Raw genomic sequence first — 22,563 nt, 5'->3', positions numbered from 1 at the left:
TTTCGGGTAACAACAAATCGCAAGGCGGGAAAATATGCCATGGTCATAGTTCCAACACTTCGTCAGATAACTCCAGTAATGGCTCAGGATCAGACAACAACTCATGTTGTCACTCCCCTGATTCCACGTTAGCTGGTGCTAGTCAACCCCTCTAATAATATAATGAATTTTCTCGTATGGAACTGTAGGGGTTCTCATAATCCGGAGTTTAGGAGTCATTTTAGGTCATTGCTAAATAACCATAGGCCAGTCCTAGCTATTCTTCTAGAGACACGCATGCAATATCATGAAAGGCTTCGTGAAGCCTTCAACTTCACTAATATGTCACAGGTGCCCGCTAATAGACTCATAGGAGGTTTGGTTGTCTTTTGGAACGAGGCTCTTATTACTATGGAAGAGCATAGGATGTCTGAGCAAGAGATACACTGCCTTGTCCAGGTATGTCCCACTAAACCTAAATGGTTACTATCCACAATTTATGCGAGCCACTCTTATCAAATACGTAATAATATTTGGCATAGTATAATGAACTTGCATGACACTGTTACTACTCCTTGGCTAATAGGGAGGATTTTAATGAAATACCTTGTTCAAGAGAAAAATTTGGCGGGCTACCTATTAGTAATAACAGAGCTGACAGATTTGCTAATTGCATTAAGTATTGTAATTTAATTGATTTGGGCTTTAAAGGCAGTCGCTTTACATGGACTAATAAAAGTAGACATGGTAACACCATTCTAGAATGACTTGATCGTTTTTTAGCTAATTATGATTGGTTAACTTTATATCCAGAAGCAACAGTACAACACTTACCTCGAACGTATTCGGATCACTGTCCTCTATTAATCACATTAGAAGTCAGGCACCCTATACTTAGTAAGATTTTTAGATTTGAAACCATGTGGGCTTAACACCCTGAATTCCACCATTAAGTGCATCAAATTTGGTCTAACAACTCTTCCCTAATGGAAACTACTAACAAGTTCCAGGAAGCTGTCTCCCAATGGAATCATCATACCTTTTGAAATATTTTTCATCGCAAAAGGAAAATCCTAGCTAGATTAACAGGAATTCAATCTTCCATTCATTATCCAACTAGTATATTTCTCCAAAATCTTGAAACTCAACTGGCAAACGATTTTAGTAACATTCTTCGATTGGAAGAAGATTTTTGGAAATTAAAATCTAGATTATCTTGGCTAAACGAGGGTGACGCTAACACAAAATTTTTCCATATGTCAACACTTCATAGACGAAGAAAAAATAGAATAACCTCTCTAAAAGATTCCGTTGGCAATTGGACTTTTGACCAAGCTGAGATACAACATCAAATTATAACCTACTACCAAATTTTATTTACTATCGAACAATCACAATCCCTTAATATTCATAACGACTCTAATTCTTGCTTACTAAGTGCTACTGCTTTTCAAGCACTAGATGAGCCTCTTCATGACAATGAAATCAATCGTGCACATAGCTTTAAACCTTACAAAGCTCCAGGGCCTGACGGCCTGCATCCCTTCTTTTACCAAAAATACTGGCATGATGTCGATACTAAATTAAAATAATTTTGTCATAAAATTTTCAATACAAAGGTCATCCCCTCACATCTTAATCAGACCTATTTCTGCCTAATACCAAAAAGTTAGGCATGCTCGTACAATTCAGCAATATAGACCAATTAGTTTATGCAACATAATATATAAACTTATTAGTAAGATTTTAGTTAACAGACTTGAGCCCATTATCTCTTCAATAATATGTCCAATGCAAACAAGCTTTCAGCAAGGTAAGAGAGCTTCTGACAATGCCATAATAGTACAAGAAACACTAAATCATTTGGCAAAAATGAAAGGCAAGTCTAATTATATGTTAATAAAATTGGATCTTGAAAAAGCATTCGACAAACTAGAATGGTTTTTAATTAGGAAAACACTTCTTTACTTCAACATTCCATCGCCCATGATTAGATTAATCATGTCTTGTATCACTACTACCTCCACTTCTATTCTCATCAACGGCACACGTACCCCATATTTTACACCTTCAAGAGGAATTCGCCAGGGAGATCCTTTATCACCATACTTATTTATCATGTGTATGGAAATGTTTTCACGTAGTATTTCTTTATCAGTTGATTATCTTCAATGGCAACCTATCCGGCTATCCAAAAAAGGCCCACAACTTTCACATCTTTTCTTTGCGGGTGATATCATCCTCTTTTCCAAAGTTACTACTACGAGTTGCCATGCTATTATAGATGTAATAAATCATTTCAGTCACTATTTTGGAAAACGAATCTATTTTGCAAAATCAAAATTATTCTTTTCAAAGAACTGTCCACCGGGTGAGAGAAACTTCGTAATGGATTCTTTCCAAATCAAAGAGGGAATTTCTTTTGCAAAGTATTTAGTGTTTCCCATGTTCCAGTCACGCCCAAAGAAGAGTGACTTCCGATTCTTGTTGGACAATTTTAAACTAGACTAGCGGGATGGAAAACAAATTTCCTTACTTTGGCAGGACGTACTAGACTAATCAAATAAACTCTTAATACTTTACCTAATCATATAATGCAATACATCCACACTCCTCAAACCATCATACAAAAGATGTAACAATATCAACGCAATTTTCTTTAGGGAACTACTACTACAAAGAAAAGATGCATCTCTTAAAATGGAAGAAAATTACTAAATTTCGCGCATTAGGAGGATTAGGTATTCAAAGCCTACGTCAAAAGAACAATGCTTTGCTTGCAAGCCTAGCATGGAGAGTCTTCCAATCGCCGCAAACTCTTTGGGCCAAGATATTGATCAATAAGTACCTAAATATGTCCTCAATAACAAAACACTCGCCAACTTGGTGTAATATCTTCAAAGCATGGCAATATTGCCAACTTGGGTTACAATGGAAAATAGGCACGGGCACACATGTTAATTTTTTGAATGACCCATGGATCAAAGCTGGGACGACACTCCGTTCACTAGTAAACGGGCCATTACCATTAAATCATCAAAGCATCAAAATTGATTCCATTTATAATTATCAAGGATGGAATTGGGCACAGTTTCCTTTTGAATTAACTGAAGACATAAAACACCTTATCCTAACTCCATATATATCCTTGAAAAATAAAAAAGCTGATCGTATTTATTGGGCTCTAATACCGAATGGCAAATTTAGGGTTAATTCAATGTATAGGGCCTTGGAAATAACGGTGTAAACACTATTAGTCAATTTTAATAGATATGGAAACTACCTATACATACTAAAGTAAAACATTTCATTTGGTTACTTAATCACAACAGATTGCCAACACGTCAACTTCTTCAAAAACTCAATATTATCGCTGACGCCACTTGTCCATTTTGCCATGAGGCAGATGAAACTTTGAATCATATCTTTTTAACTTGTGCAAATGCTAGACACTACTGGCATAATCTGGGAATCGGGAGGCATATTAATGCTCTACTTTATTTGGATACACCTCAAAAATGGCTACTCCCCTTAATAAATTACAAAGACCTAAAGTTACCATACAACATTAACTCACATACTTACTTACCTTTAAGCCTTTGCAACATTTGGATCACTCGTAATAGAAACATTCACGATGGAATTCGTACAAGTAAAAAACATAAATTTTAGAACACAACATGCCACTGAATTTTCTTATCTAGCAGCTTCATATTACAAAGTGCCACAACGAATCATGACCCCTCTTAAATGGATACCACCTAAGCCTAACATTTATAAGTTAAATACAGATGGGGCTCACTCATCAACATTGAATACTGATGGCATTGGGGGACTAATTAGAAATCACCAAGGGGACTGGATTGTAGGTTTCTTAGGGAACATGCCAAGCCAATCATCTATTTCAGCGGATTTATATGCTTTGATACAAGGACTTAGAATAGCAATTCAACATAATCTCTCACCACTTTACGTGGAAATTGACGCAAAGGAGGTAATCACTATGCTACATTGTGATAATATAATACATGCTAACCTACTATTTGATTGCAGACACCTTCTGCCGAGGCTCCGTAATCCCCGGGTCCAACATGCGTACACAAAATCGAGTTGCGGATCAACTGGCCAAAGCAGGAAACTTTTTGGAAGGCAACATTACATGCGAGTTTTTGATGCACCACCACTTTTTGTAAGACCTATTTTGGAAGCTGATAAGCAAGGACTAACAATTATGTGAGCTCTACCAGCGGCAACATGCGAATTTGACGATCACCAGGCTAGGACAATGGGGAGAAGCGGCAACGAACCACAAAATGGAAACATGGAGGCGCATCAACTATTATCAACACCCTTACGTTGTTGTGACAATAGTTCCATTAGGAATACCACAAACAATGTTCCTACTACTAGTAATAACTTAGATTGTAATATGGTGCAACTGGGGCACCAATGTCTTTGTATGCATGAGTTTTAATTAATGATATTTATCTTTCTTACCAAAAAAAAAAAAAACCAATTGAAGTAAATAAATCTCAAGAATTTTCATCCAAGGCCTTCCCGTTCTACATTAGGAAGCTTCTTAGCTTATTTGGCATGATTTAGAAAGAGATCAAACTTTTTAGTAGTCTCTAGAGTCTGTTACTCTTTTTATTTCCTTCACTAAGGTGATAGTTTGAAGTTTTGACCTTAATAGTTTGTATTTTGTAACTCATTTAAAGCCTTTTAATTTGCAAGTTTCACATGTGATGCATCATCTTAAGTGGAAGTTACTCAATCATTTGGTAAAAGAACAAACTATCACGGGATTATAATGACAGAATTATAATACGAGAATTCAATAATAACGAGATTATTTAATGATATATTTTTATTGGTAAATGTTTGGTTCATTGGATTAAAAGCAAAATATATAGAGTATATAACATAAAACATGTATTTGATGTATACAAAATAAGTTGGGATAAACCTTTATTTTTAATTTTAACCTTAGACCTTTCAAAAGACTTTGGGAAAATAGCCTTGAAAAAGGACATCTTTGTCATTGTAGTATCTTATCCCGGAATTAAATTAATTCAAGAATTATTATTCCACCCTTAATGTGGGATAGAATAATACCACAATTGTAATATAAAATATAAATTAGTCCCAAGATTGCTAATTACGAATTTGAAAATTCAATCAAACAACGGATAAAAAATAATCCTGCATCTGATCCTGAATTATTGTTGCTTAACTCACCAACCAAATGACTCATTAAAAATTATATTTGTGTCAAGTACTCAGGTAGAAGGCTATTTCCCCGGTCCCCTATTTTCTTTTTCAACTATCTTATGTGTGTCAAAATGTTGAGTTATTATAACAAAAAAATACATCATTTATGTTTGACTTTTGCCACCTAATTTCTGGAAACTTCAATCTTCAAACGCCAGTGCGATTCCTCTTCCTTAAGAAAAATGAGTTTCCTTCATCGTCCTGTGTCCATTTTCTTTCTTTTCTTATTTTTTAAATTAATATGAATATTTTCCCAACCCATGTCAATTAAAAATGGGCCGGATATGGGTCATTTGTAGTCGTACGGTTGACAGGCCCATTGCAACTGAAAGCTGGGCCTACCCAATTTTCACCAGCAACCAACCACCTTTGCGTCAGATCTAAGATAATCACCGTCCCCTTCACTCTTCTCAAACAAAAACAAAGCCATAACCAAACTCCTACGAATTCATAGCCCAAAAGAGAAGGGAAAGAAAAACAGAAGAAATATATTTATGTATTCAGAATAGAATAGAATAGAATTGAAATTCAATACAGATTCTTCTTTTTTAGCGATTCAATTACAGAACTCGAAAGGTATATGAATTGTTCATTTAATTTAATTTCATTTGATTTCCTGTATTTGAGTCTTTCAAATTAGGGTTATTTTGATAGTTTATCTGAATTTTTGATTTTCTTACAGTTCGATTGTTGAAGGTAATGGTGTTAAAAAAGCATTGATTAAAAGAATTGCAGCTGTATCGGATCGGATCGGATGGACAAGAATAAGAGCCGAACCGATCTGCTTGCTGCCGGTCGCAAAAAGGTAACCAATTCCGTACTCTTTCTTCTTTTGCACAGTTCTAAAACACTAGATGGTTTTTTACCATTTGACTAAGCCTGGGTGGATACCGATACTCGGTACTTATGCCGGTGGGAGGTGCAGGTACCTAGTGAAATAGCCGAGATGTGTTCATGCATGTGTTGCTAAAATGTAAAAAGCACTAGGTGGCTTTTTCCCATCCACCTGGCGGGCACAATTACCTGGTATGCAATAGTCAAGCTGCGCATGAGCTGGCTTGGACACTACCGTCATAAAAATGTGTGTTGTAAGTGGTAAAGATGCTAGGTGGTTTCTTCACATCTGCCCCTTGGTGGACAAAGTTACTCGGCACTTGTGCTAGTGGGAGGTAACAAGTAACCTGAAGGAATAGTTGAGTTGTGTTCAAGCTGGCTCAGGCACCTCCGTCATTAAAAGAGTTGTTTGTCTAAGCTGTATAATTGCAGTTGTAAAATATATAAAATTAGCGAAATTAGAGAAGTATAGCCAATCCTAAGCCTAGATAATAGAGGAGGATTTAGTTGGACGTAAAATAGTCTAATGATGATGAATCCTCTTAATACGGAATTCCGACACCTGGTCGTGCCGTATAGAGGAAAATGAGGATTCATATAGCTAATCCCAACTAGTTTTGGATTGAGGTGCAGAAGCTGATATGATAAGAGGAAATGGAGAAGTCAATGGTTGTAGTATTTCTTCTAGTGTTACCCTTTGCTTGCTATTAGTAAGCTTCTGTGACTGTGAACCACATATATCTTAGTATGTTATATCTGCATGACTAGCACGGGCACATATGTTTGTGCATTAATTTTTTTGTTTACATTGAAATTACTAAATAAAATAGAGATTAGCTGTGGGACAAGCTTCTTCAATCTATTTGCTATTGGTTATCCAATGTCTCTTCTTTACATTTATTGAGTACAACTCTTTCTCCATAAATATTGCTGGAGCATCTAATGTGATCCATTCTACCATAGGTATGAAAACCCCTTCGTGAAACAAATTAGGTGAAAAGAAAATAGGGAATTTAGAGAACTAAGGAGACCACTTTGGGCTTATGGGTGATTTTGACTTTGAGGAAAACTCAATAAAACCTAGTTAAATACTTCAATGACCTTGATAATTCATTATCAACCTGGATAAACCACCCCCTTGTCCTTTAGTTTATGTTGTTATGACTAAAATAGATATTGGAGCTTCCAGGATATCGGTAGAGGAAGTAAGGTAGCATGGAGAACTACACCATTGTTTGGCTAATTTGGAATGGAAGAAATAGGAGAATATTCTAGGATGCTGATTTTTTTAAAATTGCATCAATTTCTTTTTCCAATTTCATGTATTATTTTGGTGTAAAGAGGAGATACCTACACGTCCAGATCATTGAGATAGTAGATGACTGCGGGTAAATTTATGTATCGATTTTTAACACCTACTTGGTGTGATATTAATGGATCTTATTTGTTTTATAGCCTGTTTGGCCAAGCTTCTAAAATCAACTTATTTTGAGAAGTGCTTTTTCTCAGAAGTACTTTTCGAAAAAGTGCTTTTGGTGATAAGCAGTTTGTGTTTGACTAATTAATTTGAAAAGCACTTTTGAGCAGTAATTAGCGTTTGACCAAGCTTTTAAAAACTACTTCTAAGTTTATTTTTCTCAAAAGTGCTTCTCAGAAAAGTGCTTTTAGAGAAAAGCTACTTTTTTCTGCTTCTCAGAAACTGCTTCTGCTTCTTTTTAAAAGCACTTTTTTTCCTTCTAAAAACTTGGCCAAACACCTCAATTTTTTTTTGATAAAAAACACTTTTGGCCAAAAAAGCACTTTTGGCCCAAAAATACGCTTGGCCAAACAGGCTATTATCCCCAAAAGAGAAAAAAGCAAAAGTTGAAAAGCATAGGTACTAGATGCATCACTCCATAAGGGAGCATGACCGTAAATCAGAGCTATTCACCTCATGAGTGAAGATAGGAAATCTCTGGGATTCCAACTCACTCAGCAAAAGTTGAAACGCAATAGTGTGTTTGCTGCTTATAATGTTTTTATTTAATCCTTCCCCAAAAAGAAATACTTTAAGCAACAAACACCTAATGCTTATATCTACTATACACTCGTCCCAGCATGCTTTTCAAGCACAATACTTTGATCAAAACGTTATATATCTCTTGCTTTATGAATGATAAAAAAAATACATCTCTTCCTTTATGCTAGTTATGAAAAATTGGGCTATAAGTAGGGTTATAAACCTTAAAAGCTCTTGAACTCTTTTTGCTCCTAACTGCACTATCCACACAATAATTTCTATAATTTGTTGAAATTACAAGAGAATTGGGGATTTTATCATTTTTTTAAATGGAGAATTGGGGATATGATCATTAGGAGTGGTAATATAGGATTGCCCTAAAATTCTGCTAAATTATTCTTAATCCTTACTAAACCCAACAATAATTATGAGTTGATCTCGAAGCTAGGAAAACTCATGATGTAACTCAACCCAATCTCACTTAGAGGAAAAATATCTTACTTTCGAGTCTTGATCTTGATTGGGTTCACCCTAACTATTCTTTTCCTTCTTTCCATGACTGCTAAGAGCTGTCAAAAATCTCTAATACACATTAGGGTTGAAGCTTATATAGTTACAGTGTAAAAACACAAGAAAATCTCGAAAATATCGCATCGGCACGGGATTTACAGCGATTCCTTAATTCTTACATGCGCTGTAACCCTCAGCTTTGCATGCCCAACTATCCTTGTTTTACCGCATCACCGTACACTTTTTTTTTTGGGACGAGGTAGCCTTCTTTACTTCGGCCATATAGTCTCAGCACATTTATGGTCTCTCTGTGTGTATGCGTGTATGTAAACTGGTTAGAAAAAGAAAATTATGTCTACATAATTTTGGAAGATATTAAAGTTTGTTTGGTATGTTCTTTTATTTATCAAGATAATTTAATGACATATTTATGGTCTCTCTTGTGTATGCGTGTATGTAAACTGGTTAGAAAAAGAAAATTATATCTACATAATTTTGGAAGATGTCACATGTTCATGGGTGACTCAATGTGTTATAGGACTTATGACACTCATGTCTTGTGCCTGTGCTAGTATTGGAGGAAACTCAGATTAAAAAGATTTTACTGCTTTCATAGTGTTCTGTACGATATCTTTCATAAATTAAACCTATTCCGATTTATTCAGATTTAATTAATGTGATATTCTTATGTTTACCAGCTTCAACAATTCAGACAGAAGAAAGATGGTAAAGGTGGTAAATCAAGTAAAGCCAGTAAATCTGGCAGTGATGTTACTCTAGATCTTGTTAACGTGACGGCAAAGTCAGATCAAGTTCCCGATGAAGAAAAAACACTTCACAGAGGTGATGGTACTCCTACTTCCTCGGAGTCACTTACCGGAAAGGATGTCTCAGCAACACATGCTGAAGCTCCTCCTCTTGATGAGTCGCTCAACGTTGAAACAGTTGAAATGACATCAGCCAGTGGTAAGCTGGTAAAAGAGGATGCTGGTGAACCTGAAGCTTCTTTGAATTCAGATTCTGGCGATCGGGATATTGTTGGTTCATCTTCAATTTCTGAACATGCTAATGCCAAAATGTTAATCGAAGATGTAACAGACGCTTATTTGGAAGCTCCCAGAATTATTGCTTCTGATGTGTCCGCTAAAAGTTCCGCAACGGATGTGCCTGTTGATTTCTCCTCTTATTCCAGTGTTGATGAAGCAGTTGCTCACCAAGTAGAAGTGGAAAGGCCGCATGTACCGGAGCAGGTATCAGATGTAGGTTGTGCCTTCTCTCTTGACATCCATGCCCTTTGCATGTCATATATCCAATTGTGTGTATTTGCCTATAATGAAAGTCTCATTGTTGCTGGGTAGGGACAATGCAGGAATCACATAATTCAGGTTCGAAGCAAGGTGATTCAAGCAGTGAGGTAGAGATTGAAGGAGACAAGAAGCTCCCTTTGAACGAATCAACTGAGACTTCTATTAGCCAGACAGCCACTCTAGTGGGAGATGAGGGCAATGAGGAAACAAAAGCTGAATACATTCAACTCAGCGAGCCAAATAATGTTCCACCAGCTGTTTTAGCAACTCAAAATGCAGAAATAGCTGAGGACAGTGGTAGGCATCCAACTACTCTTGATTCTTTACCTGAATGGATGGACTCTCTTTAATAATTTCTCAAATGGTAGGTCATCAGATGGAAGATGCAGCTTCTGGTTTGCACGAGGAAGAAAAACTAGAAAGGCCTTCGAGTGATGGTGAATATGAAAATTACAGGGATGATGTTCGAATTTCTGACTCCATAGATATTGTTTCTGAGGATTCTGTAAAAACTAAAATGGTGAACATCTCATCGAGGTCAGATGAAAGTTATATTAGCTTGTATCAGCTGGCGGAGGTGGTACGAGACCTCGATGAAGATGGCTTTAGGTTCTTGCTCACGTGCAGAGAATCAGCTCCAAATGCACCTTCTTTGAAGCTTTTTGACAATTTTGAGAAGCTCAAAGAACAGCTATACCTAGCAAGTCTTGTAAAAGATGTCTCTTGTTTGCAGATAGCTGAAGAGTCAGAACTTCAGATGGAACTCAGTCGTCAACATCATACGTTGACCGATCAAATATCTGCGGCCAAAGCTTCATTGAATGACCTTGGAGAGAAGAATGATATCCTTGCTGATCAGCTTGCGCAGTTGAGAACTGAATTTCTATTGATAGTATCTGAAAGGGATGGCCTCCAAAAGCAGGTTCACGTTTCTAAAGGTGAGGTTGGAGAACTTTCTGAAAGAATAAATGAATTGCAGACTAATTTGGAAACATCACTTGGTGAAAATGCAAGTCTGTCTTCTGAGATGGTTGACTGCAGGAATTTGGTGGCAACTTTACAGGTTCGAAATGAGAGCTTAATAGGAAGCCTTAATTTGCTATCTGAAGAGAATAAGAAGCTTTTGGAGGAGAAGGAGAATCTTGTTTTTGAGAATGAAAAACTGGGAACAGAGCTAGCACAGTCTAAAACTTTGTTCGGATCACTGCAGTTGGAAAATGCGGAGTTGTCAGAGAATTTCACTTCTTTGAGTGAGGAGAAAAGGAAACTTGATGGAGAGAAGGAGCACCTACTCAGTGAGAATGAGAAACTGCTTGCTCAAATGTCGGATCACAAAAATGTTGTAGAAGCTCTTCAGGTTGAGAACAAGAACGTAAATGAGATTTTGATATCTGTAAAAGAAGCGAAAAAACAGCTTCAGGAGGAAAAACAGTCTTTGCTCAGTGAAACTGAGAAACTAGGGTTGGAATTTAAGGAGTCCAAGTCTCTAGCTGAAGCTCTGCAGATGGAAGTGGCCGAAGCAAAAGGGCATTTGATGGAAGAGAGAAACAAGCTTGAGGAGCAGAATAAGTATTTTCTCTCCGAGTCTGAGAAACAGTTACTTCAGTTGGCAGAATATAAGAACTCGTGCAATAAGGTGGAAGATGACCTGAAAGACTCAACTCTGCGTATTGAACAACTAACCGAGGAGAACATGCATCTGAAGAGAAGCTTGGAGTTGTTTGAAACGATGAAGACAGAGTCACCTAACCAAAGTAGCTTTTCATATCAATCTAGGGAAGCTGGACCTCAACTTGAAGTTTCTTGCCAGTCTAGCTCTGCACCCGCAAATCTGATTGATGATGATGGTTCAAAATGGTTTGGAGTTATGAAAAGACACGAGGAGGAGGCAGAGAGAGTACTTGAAAAACTTGAGAAAGCAATTGGAGATATGCACTCTCAGTCAGCTTCTATGAGTAGGTCATCTGGTAAAGCGGTTTCACCTGGTGTGTCAAAACTTATTCAAGCTTTTGAGCCAAAGGACCATGATGACGAGCACCATCCAGAGGAGCTTCAGTCATTTGAAAATCAAACAGATGCAGGTCCCTATGTGCTAATTCAAGGGCTAACAAAAACATTAAGAGCGTTGCTGAAAGATTTGGTGTTGGAAGCTGGCAACGGCTACCAATCTCTTGAGGGAGCGAAGAGCTGCAAAACAGCCGCTGTGGTTGCTGCTGAAGAACTCAGGGCCAAATGCCAGTCTATGAATGAACATATTGATCTTTTGGAAGGAGCAAACATTGAGCTAATGGTTTTCAATGAATCTTTAGGGGGATGTTTCTGGAATGCTAAAGAAAAGGAGGGAGAACTTATGGTCCTAAATGAAGCTTTGCACAAGCAAGAAGTCGCCGCAAAATCTGAGAACAATAAGTTAAGGGGGAATCTTAGCAGCTATCAGGAAAAACTATCTATTTTGCAAAATCAGCTGGGTGAAATGCGTGAAAGCTGCAAAGAAATGGGTTCTGATATCTCTAATCAGGTAGAAGCTCTTTATAGGGAAGTTGCTGACAGAGGATTAATATTTCGAGAAGAATGGAACTCTACAATTGATCAGGTTTTTCAGACACTTCGGAGGCTAGATTTGTCTGTTGAGACTGTTGGCTCCTCTTCGCCGTCAGGAATAGACCCTGGTCTAGGGTGCATAAACTTAAGTAGCCGTACTGCTGCATCTATCGATGCTGCCATCAATGTGATTGAGACATTGCAGGATCAAGTTGAAGCTTCTCGCCATGAGTCAGTGAGTACCTCCCGTGAAGTCAATGAGAAGTTAGACTTCCTGCAAGTTGAAAATGAAAGGTCTGCCAGTCTTTTGCATAAGATTTATAGTAACCTCAAGAAACTTGTGAATGAAAAGCCAGGGCATCTACAAGAAGCTGAAGTTGACGATCCTGAGAAATCAGTAGATCTTTCTCATCCTGGTGCTTTTGATTCCCTACTGGAGCAGTTGCAAAAGTTTCTTGATGAGAAAGAACAAGTTGAATTTGTAAATGGAAAGCTGAAGTCTGAGTTGATGGCCAGGACAAAAGATTTTGAAGAACTGAGCAAAAGATCCCTTGAATCAGATTCTATTTTAAAGATGGTTCAAGTGGTTGAAGGAGTCATTGCTTTAGATAGCTTTGAAACCAACATTAATGACCCATTATCATGTCTAGAGTCGCTGATCTCTCTCCTAGTTCAGAAGTGTAAAGAGGCAACTGAAGATGCGAGGTTGTCCAGGAAGGAATATGCTTCCAAGGAAGCACAAGTGATTGATCTGCAGGGACAAATGGATCACTTGAGCTTATTACTTGTTCAATGTGAAAATGAAGTTGTTGTCCTTGGGGAAAGTTTGAAGAGAGCTGAGGAAGAGGTTGTAGCTATTGGCTCGCAGTATCAAGAGAAAGTTGCTGATATTGAACAGTCTGAGCAACGGGTGTCAGCTCTAAGAGAGAAGCTTGGCATAGCAGTCACCAAGGGCAAAGGTTTGATTGTGCAGCGTGACAGTCTTAAACAATCTCTTGCAGACACATCCTCTGAACTGCAGAAACGCTCTGAGGAGTTGCAATTGAAAGATGCAAGGCTTCAGGAAGTGGAAATGAAACTCAAGACCTATTCGGAGGCAGGTGAGCGCATGGAAGCTTTGGAATCTGAACTTTCATACATTCGCAACTCTGCTACTGCATTAAGGGAGTCATTCCTTCTCAAAGACTCTGTTCTTCAGAGAGTAGAGGAGATTTTAGAAGATTTGGAGCTTCCAGAGCATTTCCATTCAAAGGATATCATTGAAAAAGTTGATTGGTTGGCAAAGTCAGTTGCTGGGAACTCTTTGCATCTGGCTGAATGGGATCAGAAGAGCTCTATTGGAGGATCATACTCTGATGCTGGATATGCACTCACTGATGGATGGAAAGAGGCGGCACAGTCAAACTTGGGATCTTCCGAAGACCTTAGAAGAAGATTTGAGGAGCTCCAGGGCAAGTTTTATGGGTTGGCAGAACAAAATGAGATGCTTGAACAATCCTTGATGGAAAGAAACAACCTTGTGCAGAAGTGGGAAGAGATCTTGGACGGGATAGATATGCCTTCACACTTGAGATCTATGGAGCCAGAAGATCGGATTGGTTGGTTAATGCTTGCGTTTTCAGAAACTCAAAACCAGTACAACTCTCTCCAACAAAAGTATGATAATTTTGAATCATCATTTGCATCAGCCAGCGCTGAACTGGAAGAGTCACGCAGAAAAATATCCGAGCTTGAGAGTGCATATCAATTGGTTGTCAGTGAGAAAGAGTTGCTTTTGAAGAATTTGGAGTCTCTTAACTTTGATTATGAGGAAATGTCAAGGAAAACTGCCCAATCTGACATAACTAATGATGATTTACGGAGCAGAGTAGGTGACTTGCAGAAGAAACTGAACGAAATGCTCGGAGCAGAGGAGCGTATTCATCATCTTGAAGGTGAAATAAGAAGATTGGGAGATATGGTCAAAGATGTCCTTCGGAATTCTGAGACAGATGATGCGTTATTTAGCTCTGGTAGCACTGAAGCTTTGGAACAGCTGCTTAGGAAGCTTATAGAGAAGTATACCGCTCTTTCTTTACCTTCTGAGTCTGAGTTAACACTTGAGCATGTTGATAAAGGGGCTGATCTCTCTCATGAAGAAAATAGAGAAAGTAATGTCAGGTGTGCTGAAGATGCAGATGGAGGTGCTCTCAGCAGAAAATTGGAGGATGCTCTCAGCGACTTGTTGTCCTTGAAGGAGGAGAGGGAGAATATTGTGTTGGCTAATCAATCATTGGTTCGTGAACTTGAAGAATTAGGTATCAAAAATAAAGAACTGCAAGATCTACTCAGTCAGGAGGAACACAAGTCATCTTCTTTACGAGAAAAATTGAATGTTGCAGTTAGGAAAGGCAAGTCCTTGGTGCAACATCGGGACAGCTTGAAGCAATTAATTGAAGAGTTGAATGGTGAGGTGGAGCGCTTAAAATCCGAGATCAAGTTGCAGGAAAATGCTATTTCAGACTATGAACAAAAGATAAAAGATTTATCTGTATTCCAGGAGAGGACAAAGACCGTAGAATCTGAAAGCTCATTCCTGAGAGATCAATTGGCAGAAAAAGACTCTACCTTGAGCATGATTTTGAGTGCCCTGGATGATGTTAATGTTGGGTCTAACATTGGTAATCCTGTCGAGAAGCTAAAAACTGTTGGGCAATTATGCCATGATTTGCAGTCAGCTCTTACTTCTTCCGAACATGAAGCAAAAAAATCTAAAAGAGCAGCTGAGCTACTTCTTGCAGAGTTAAATGAGGTGCAAGAAAGAAATGATGGGCTACAAGAGGAGCTAACAAAGTCTCACAGTGAACTCTTTGAACTGTCCAAGCAAAAAGAATCTGCTGAAGTTGCCAAACATGAGGCTCTTGCACATTTAGAAAAGCTATCTTTTGCTCACTCAGAAGAAAGAAAGAACCAATTAGCTGAAATCACGATGCTAAAATCTGGTGTGGATCAGCTAAGGGAGGATCTCTTTGTATTTGACCGTTTGCTCAATGATGTTCTATCCATGGATTTGGAGACTATGCGCAATCTCAGTTCTAGTATGAAAGTATGCCTAGAATCAACTGATCAAAATCACTTTCCTCTACTTGTGACTGATGCTTCAAGTGGCCTTAACTTTGCAGAAGCGGAAAACAAGGTACCACAGTTTTATGTCATTTCATGTCACTTGTCTTATTTTGAATGCTTATAAATTTCTTTTTGGCTGAGCGCTATCAAGTCTATCACTTTCCAGTTCCATGAATAAGCTAGCAAAAGATTATCAAGAAAATAGCTTACTTCTTTCTGCGGGTTGATTTGAAGATTTTTCATTTTTTTGGAAAGTTTAAAAATTTCCAATCAGCTTTTTAACCTAGTTTCTGTGATGATGTGGCATCTTTGAATAGTTAAGAATTTCGATAATCCTATTAAGGCTGATTAAAGGTGGATTTCCTCTTAACATTGATTCTGGGCTGAGAACATACATTATAGGACATGCTTCACTATTTGAAGTTTGCTAAGGTAGTTAATCTCCAAATATTTTGGTGGAGGAAAAAAAGATTCTTATTTTTTGCGGGACAAGGAAAGGAAATACATTATCACGTCACATTTTGTTAATCTCCCTTGCAATTGGTATGGAAAAATAAGGAGAAAATGACTAGTATAAGATCCAGAATCTCTTCCTATATGTCTGAGAAATGTACCAGACATATATTAGTAAATCCTGTTAGCGTCAAACCTTGTGAAATTCGCTGGTACTGATATATAGCAGTTCTTGTTGATTTTGTACCAGTTTAGGAACAGGCAATTTATCACAATTTTCGCGTCTGTTGATGAATCTGTGACGTACTTTTTAATGTGTTCCCTTCTGATCTTGTAGTACCAAATGACCGTTCTGTATTACACATTTCCTGCTTCCATAGTTTGTTCTCATTGCTTTCTATTGTGCTTTCAATTACTTCTGCCTTGAATTGCTGTTTACATTGTTTAAATTGAACTGCTGTTTACATAAAATTTAAATATACTAATGCACTTTTCAATTTTCATCCTCATCTGTCCTTCTCTCCTTAAAGAATATTCTAGGTTTTCGCAGATCTTTTTCAACTTTTTGTTTCAATTTATATTCCTCCAAATGCTTAGATGACTGAGAACTGAAAGGACTATTGAAGTAATAATGTTTGTGTACTTGCTGCAGGTTTTCAATAAAGAAATTGGTTCTATCAACGTAAAGTTAAACAGGCATTCCCGTTTATTGCATGAAGAAACTGCCCATATATCTGAAATATTAAGAACCATACATAAAGAAATATCCTACCATATGCAGCACTCAAATTCGTTGAAGACAGAGGTGATGCGGTTAGAATCTATTCAAAAGGAGAAAGATGCAGAATTGTTTACTGTGCAAAGATACAATTCTATGCTTTATGAAGCTTGTACCACTTTGGTCATGGAAATGGAAAGCAGAAAATCCGAATTGGCTGGAAACAGCTTAGCTACTGGAGCTTCCAGAATCAATTCAGTGTATCGAAGTTTAGCTGAAGGAAATGATTTAGCTGAGAAGACTGACCAGTTTTCTGAGGAAGGTATTAGGTCAGTAATAGAGAAGTTATTCATGGCTGTGAAAGATATTATGAGTCTGCAAAGTGATATTGCTGAAGTTGGCCAAAAGGATATGCGAGCTGCTATATCGAATCTTCAGAAAGAACTTCAGGAGAAGGATATACAGAGAGAAAAAATATGCGCAGAACTTGTTAGTCAGATTAAGGAAGCTGAATCTGTTTCAAAGAGTTATTCACAAGAGCTTCAAATAGCAAAATCTCAGATGAATGATTTACACAGGAAGGTGGACCTGATGGAGGAGGAGCGAGATTCTCTGGCACACAGGATAAAAAAACTGCAAGATCAGGAGTCTAGCTTTGCTGACTTACAGTTAAGAGTTAAAGCACTTGAAGACATGCTAGCTGCAAAGGAACAAGGTGATTTTATTGAGCTCAATTTCCAGCATTTGAACTTAATTCTTTTGTTTGTTATCAGCTTTAAACCAAACTCTAACATCTAGAAGTATTTTCTATTTTTGTATGACTAGAAAATGAGGCACTGATGCAAGCACTTGATGAGGAGGAGGCCCAAATGGAAGACATGACAAACAAGATTGAAGAAATGGAGAGAGTCCTACTTCAGAAAAATAAAGATATGGAGAACCTTGAAGTTTCCCGGGGGAAGACTATGAAGAAGCTTTCTGTTACAGTAAGCAAATTTGATGAACTTCATCAACTATCTGAAAGCCTTTTGTCTGAGGTTGAGAATCTTCAGTCACAATTACAAGAGCGAGATACAGAGATTTCTTTCTTGAGGCAAGAAGTTACAAGATGCACTAATGATGCAATAGCTTCTGCTCAGATGGGTAGCAAAAGAAATACTGATGAAATCCGTGACTTTTTGACATGGGTTGACAAGATGATTTCCCGAGTCCAGACGCATGATATGAATTATGATGATGCAAAAATTAACCAGATTCATGAATATAAGGAAATGTTAGAGAAGCAGTTCGTGTCTGTGGTATCTGAGCTGGAGGATCTGCGTGCACTGGCACAGACGAGAGATTTAATGTTGAAAGTAGAGAAAGATAAAGTAGAACAGCTGGTTAGGAAAGAAGAATTTCTTGAGAACTCTTTGCGTAACAAGGAATCTCAATTAACCATGCTTCGAGGGGCCAGTGACATGGGGCAACTAGTAAATTCTACGTCGGAAATTATAGAGATAGAGCCAGTGGTATGTCATTTCATTTATTTTGTTCTATTCATCAATTTTATTTTTTGGTTCCATCAAGCTGCCTAACGGTTTTATAATTGATAATATTACATATCAGCCAATTAAGGTGAAGCATATTAAAAGATTTATTTGTTTTGTAGATACTTTTGTCTTCAAAATCTGAATATGCTTGATTGCTGTTCCTTATTCTCCATTTAGTAATCAAATAAAACTACGACAAAGATCCAGCATATCAGTAGTACAAGAATTAGCAAGTGATTTGTTTCATATTATCATCATATACCTATTGGATGAGCTCTTGTACTTTGAACAAAATCATCTATTCCATTGTCAGTCTTGTACAGACACCTAGAGGGAACATTAGCTTTTGATATGAACTAGGTCAAACTGGAAGCAGGTAGGATTTGCATTAAATTAGATAAGCGTAAAGGGATTTACATATCAGTGAACTGGAAATTTAAAGTTCATATCTGCAATGAGGTGAAATGTCGGACATGAAAAATACAAATGCCAAATGCTGCAAGATTTTGTGGCTCTCCGTTACCAAGATTTCCTGAAAGATCTGATTCAGGGGAATGTTGTACGTACCTTTCCCCAAAAAAAAAATGATGCAACAAAATTTCTGGGAAAAGCGAGCAAAAGGAGGAATAGGTGCTCTTGAGAACAAAGAAAGACGCTAAAAGGTGTGGGATATATTAGAATGAGAGCATGTCTGCCATGATTCCTCAATAACTAAACAGACTGCCGTTGTCCTCCTTTGGTGGAAGGAGAACGTGTGAAGGATGTACTAATAAATGAATTTCTGAGGATGCTTATTGAGTCTGCTCTCCACATCATTCTGTTCTAAGTATATATGTACTTCATGACAACCTTTACTAAAGTTTGAGATCTGGAGGAAAACAATAAAGTCACTTCCGACTTAAAAAAAAAAAAAAGAATCACTTCCCAGGAAATCTCGAGCTCTAAATTTGATGTGAGAGTTTCCGGAGATCTTCTTGAGGGAAATTTTTGTTTGGATTATTGTTTCTAGAGAAAAGTTCTCAGAAAACAAATGTGTATAGATTGGTTCTTTTGGAGACGGGAAACTATAACAATCCTCTACTATGTAAAAATATGGACCATTGCTTCAGTGATCCTAAAGAAATACTAATATAGACTTGTACTAATATTTTTACCGGAAACAGCCTCTCTGCCTTCTTGAAGGTAGGGGTAAGGTCTGCGTACACTCTACCCTCCCCAGGCCCCACTTGTGGGATTACACTGGGTTGTTATTGTTGTTGTTGTTGTAGACTAGTACTGATATTTTAGCATCAAACAATATTACAAAACTTAAGGAAAAGATAAATAGTTATTTTGCATTTTTTGGACAATAGCAGAAGATGGAAGGAATCATAAATGAAGTATATATTTAAAAACAAGTTGAAAAAGGGAGGATCAAAATGATAACCTTTTAAAGTTTGGGGGATGTTTGTGAAGTTTTGTTTGGGTTTGGTTTGATACACAACAAAAGACACTCGGTTTCTGACTCTCTGCTTTTCCTCTTATCCATTGATGCGGATGGTCTAACACACTGTATGGTCTACTCTGGGTTTAAACTGGATTTGGGCAACATTTGAGCACAGATTCTATTATCAGCCTTTCACATGCCCAAGTCTCTCTCTTTTTAAGGATGGCTTCATTATATACATATGTAAACTTTTTTGAGTTTTGATTTCAGATTGAATGAGTACACATTCTTGGACGATGGTAGTGGTAGTAATGATTATCTAGTAGTGCTTGGCTAATAAGGATTATTATGTGTGAAAGTGACCTTGAGTTTAATCGCTGGTTTTTACAGGATTTCTATCAATATAATATAACAGCAAAAGGAAGTTGAAATGTATTTTCAAAAGTTTATGATGGTAGAGAGAGTTAATTTTTTCAGATTCAAGATGTTGAATACTGATTTAATATCACCAAGCTATGGACCTGTAGTAAGAGTGTGCTTAGTATAGAAAACCAGTCTGAATTGGAAAATGATAATAGCATGCTATGGATTAGCCCTGAAAGGTCTTTGTATTTCATCTCTAATAGTATCTTTAGTATTATGTGGCTAAGCATCATGTTCTTGCAGCTATACTTCTTGGCATTATTGTTTTTTTTTATCGGTACACTTATTGGCACTATTTTCTTCTGCTCTTCAAATGCAGGCCAACAAAAGGGTAATGCCTGGAACTGTTGCATCTCAAGTTCGCAGTTTGCGCAAAACTAATAATGACCAAGTAGCTGTTGCGATAGATGTGGATCCTGAGAGTGGGAAACTAGAAGATGAAGATGATGATAAGGGTAATGACTTCCTATTGCTAGTATATTTGAAGAATCAACATTGAAGTCTGATTGTTTGATAACATTCTTTTTGATTGATAAACATGTTTACTGTATTGGATTATCTTGTTACTCCGGTTATATAGTAAGTTGACTCCAATATTGATTCTAATGTCAAATGGTTGGAGATTGAGCTTATGTTCACTGTGGTTGTGGAAGGCGGCTTTGTTAGGCTGTAGCATAACGCATGAAGGTTTTTTCAAACATCATATCTTCAGATAACATTTTTTCTGCTCTTATATAATCTCGATGATTTCGCTTCTTTAACCTTGTGTTTCATGCTTTGTCTGATGTCTCCTTTATTTTGCTTATACTCATTCTTGATGGGAACTAGATTGAGTTTTCCTGATGATAGATAATCTTAGAAAAACGGTATGGTGTTAAGAAGGCACTCCGATGATTGGTTGACAAAACTAAATTCCTTTCTTTTCCCTTTTCTTTCCTTTCCTTTTCTCTTTTGGGTGGTCGGCCACAGGGTGTGGAAGAGGGTATTGGTTTTTTTTTTACATTTGTATATATGTGGTTGTGGAGCTTTCTGTTAGAATCTTTGTTTGTATTGAAGATGAAATCCCTAGATTAGTGCTAAATTTACCTGTTTTGTCTTAGTTACATTCATTCCCGAAGTCTTCTTGTCTTCTTCTCCTTATACCTTTTGAAGGGTGGTTTGGTTGGTATTCACATCTTCAGACTGCTGATATCACCTTTCTTTCCTCTCAGCTCATGGTTTCAAGTCGCTAACGACATCAAGGATTGTCCCACGGTTTACAAGACCCATAACTGACATGGTCGATGGTCTATGGTATGACAAATCTCATCCCTTGCTTTCATTTTATATGCATTTGGTTATCTAACAAAAGCCATATTGTGTCTGAATTCTAGGGTATCTTGTGATCGGACATTGATGCGGCAGCCTGTTCTACGGCTTAGTGTGATCATCTATTGGTTTGTGTTGCATGCTCTTCTTGCGACATTTGCAGTATGAGAAGAATAGGTCAGTTCTCTCATCTCGTCTCCCGTCCTTTTGTTTTCTGTTGTGCCTTGCTCCTAGTATTGGGTTGTCTTTACAGCTTTCTTGCTGTATGTGGAGAATTAAGTCACCTAAATAAAACGATAATAAGATCCTCATTATTTTAACTTTGAATTGTAAGAGACTGGAGTTTGGGAATCTTGGAATGCAATTATCGCCTGCCTTGTTTTACTAATCTTCGCATAGTCAGAATTGAACACCTAACATGCCTTAATTTGATGAAATACAGTTTGCTTCCATATTCTGCAGGTCCGTTGTCTGATTTTCTCACTGTGATTAGTTGTGGAGTCACGGCAAGATAGTGCACTGATGTCTTCACAATTTTCTGTAAATCATCCAAGTTAGTTTGGCTAGATTTTGGCTGATAATTCATTATTTTGCTCAACCAGGAATTTGTGATTTGTTATGTTTTTTTGTGAATCACGTTCTTGGTTGTATTCATATAGGCAATCCGTAGCAGTGTATCCAAATATGAGATTTCATAGCAGTAGGGGCATATGGATTGGAAAATTAGTTTAGTGACAGCAGAATCGAAGATCTGTAATTTTTTACTAGTACCCATTTGTTACAGTTTTTTCTTAATAAGAAATGTGTAGGTTGCTTCTTGTACTACAGCTTTGCTTTCGTGTCCTTATAGTATTAGGTTTAGGTGCAGCGACATACACAAGAATTTGAGCATAAAAATGTTGGAATTGACCTCTGTTAACATGAGTTCGATTTTGGTGGGGATTATATTGTGATGAAATGGGAAATTATGGCAAGTGTACGATTTTTTTTCGTCCTAATATTTTACATTCATCAAATGTTTCATGTGAGTGATCATACTGTTTAGTTGTTTAAAAGACATTCTTAGATGATCCACGTTAGTACCTATTACCGACATGGTCAGAAGCTTTGCAGCACTGAATTAGTTGTATGTAATCTGGATCTTGATATTGTACTAC

At 37.4% G+C, this 22,563-nt stretch overlaps 1 protein-coding gene across 6 annotated transcripts; it reads left to right on the top strand.

The window, feature by feature from the left end:
* Positions 1-5,632: 5,632 nt before the first annotated feature.
* On the top strand, positions 5,633-22,348 carry LOC109216774 (GRIP and coiled-coil domain-containing protein 2). Of its 6 annotated transcripts, none has more exons than XM_019380957.1 (11): positions 5,633-5,826; positions 5,947-6,055; positions 9,292-9,856; positions 9,952-10,197; positions 10,269-15,616; positions 16,652-17,432; positions 17,543-18,228; positions 20,418-20,553; positions 21,310-21,391; positions 21,472-21,583; positions 21,869-22,348. In XM_019380957.1, the coding sequence occupies exons 2-10, from the start codon at positions 6,005-6,007 to the stop codon at positions 21,572-21,574; spliced, it is 7,998 nt and encodes a 2,665-aa protein (XP_019236502.1). In that variant the 5' UTR covers positions 5,633-5,826; positions 5,947-6,004; the 3' UTR covers positions 21,575-21,583; positions 21,869-22,348. The 6 variants fall into 6 exon arrangements, with proteins under 6 accessions (XP_019236502.1, XP_019236504.1, XP_019236503.1 ...); XM_019380959.1 differs by having other exon boundaries at positions 5,933-6,055; positions 9,292-9,843; positions 9,963-10,197; XM_019380958.1 differs by having other exon boundaries at positions 5,933-6,055; positions 9,292-9,852; positions 9,963-10,197.
* The last annotated feature ends 215 nt before the right edge of the window (positions 22,349-22,563 follow it).

This window comes from Nicotiana attenuata, unplaced genomic scaffold (genome assembly GCF_001879085.1).
Source record: "Nicotiana attenuata strain UT unplaced genomic scaffold, NIATTr2, whole genome shotgun sequence".
Taxonomy (NCBI): domain Eukaryota; kingdom Viridiplantae; phylum Streptophyta; class Magnoliopsida; order Solanales; family Solanaceae; genus Nicotiana; species Nicotiana attenuata.
The sequence above is the reverse complement of the archived record's forward strand: the minus strand, read 5'-3'. Positions and strand labels throughout refer to the sequence as shown.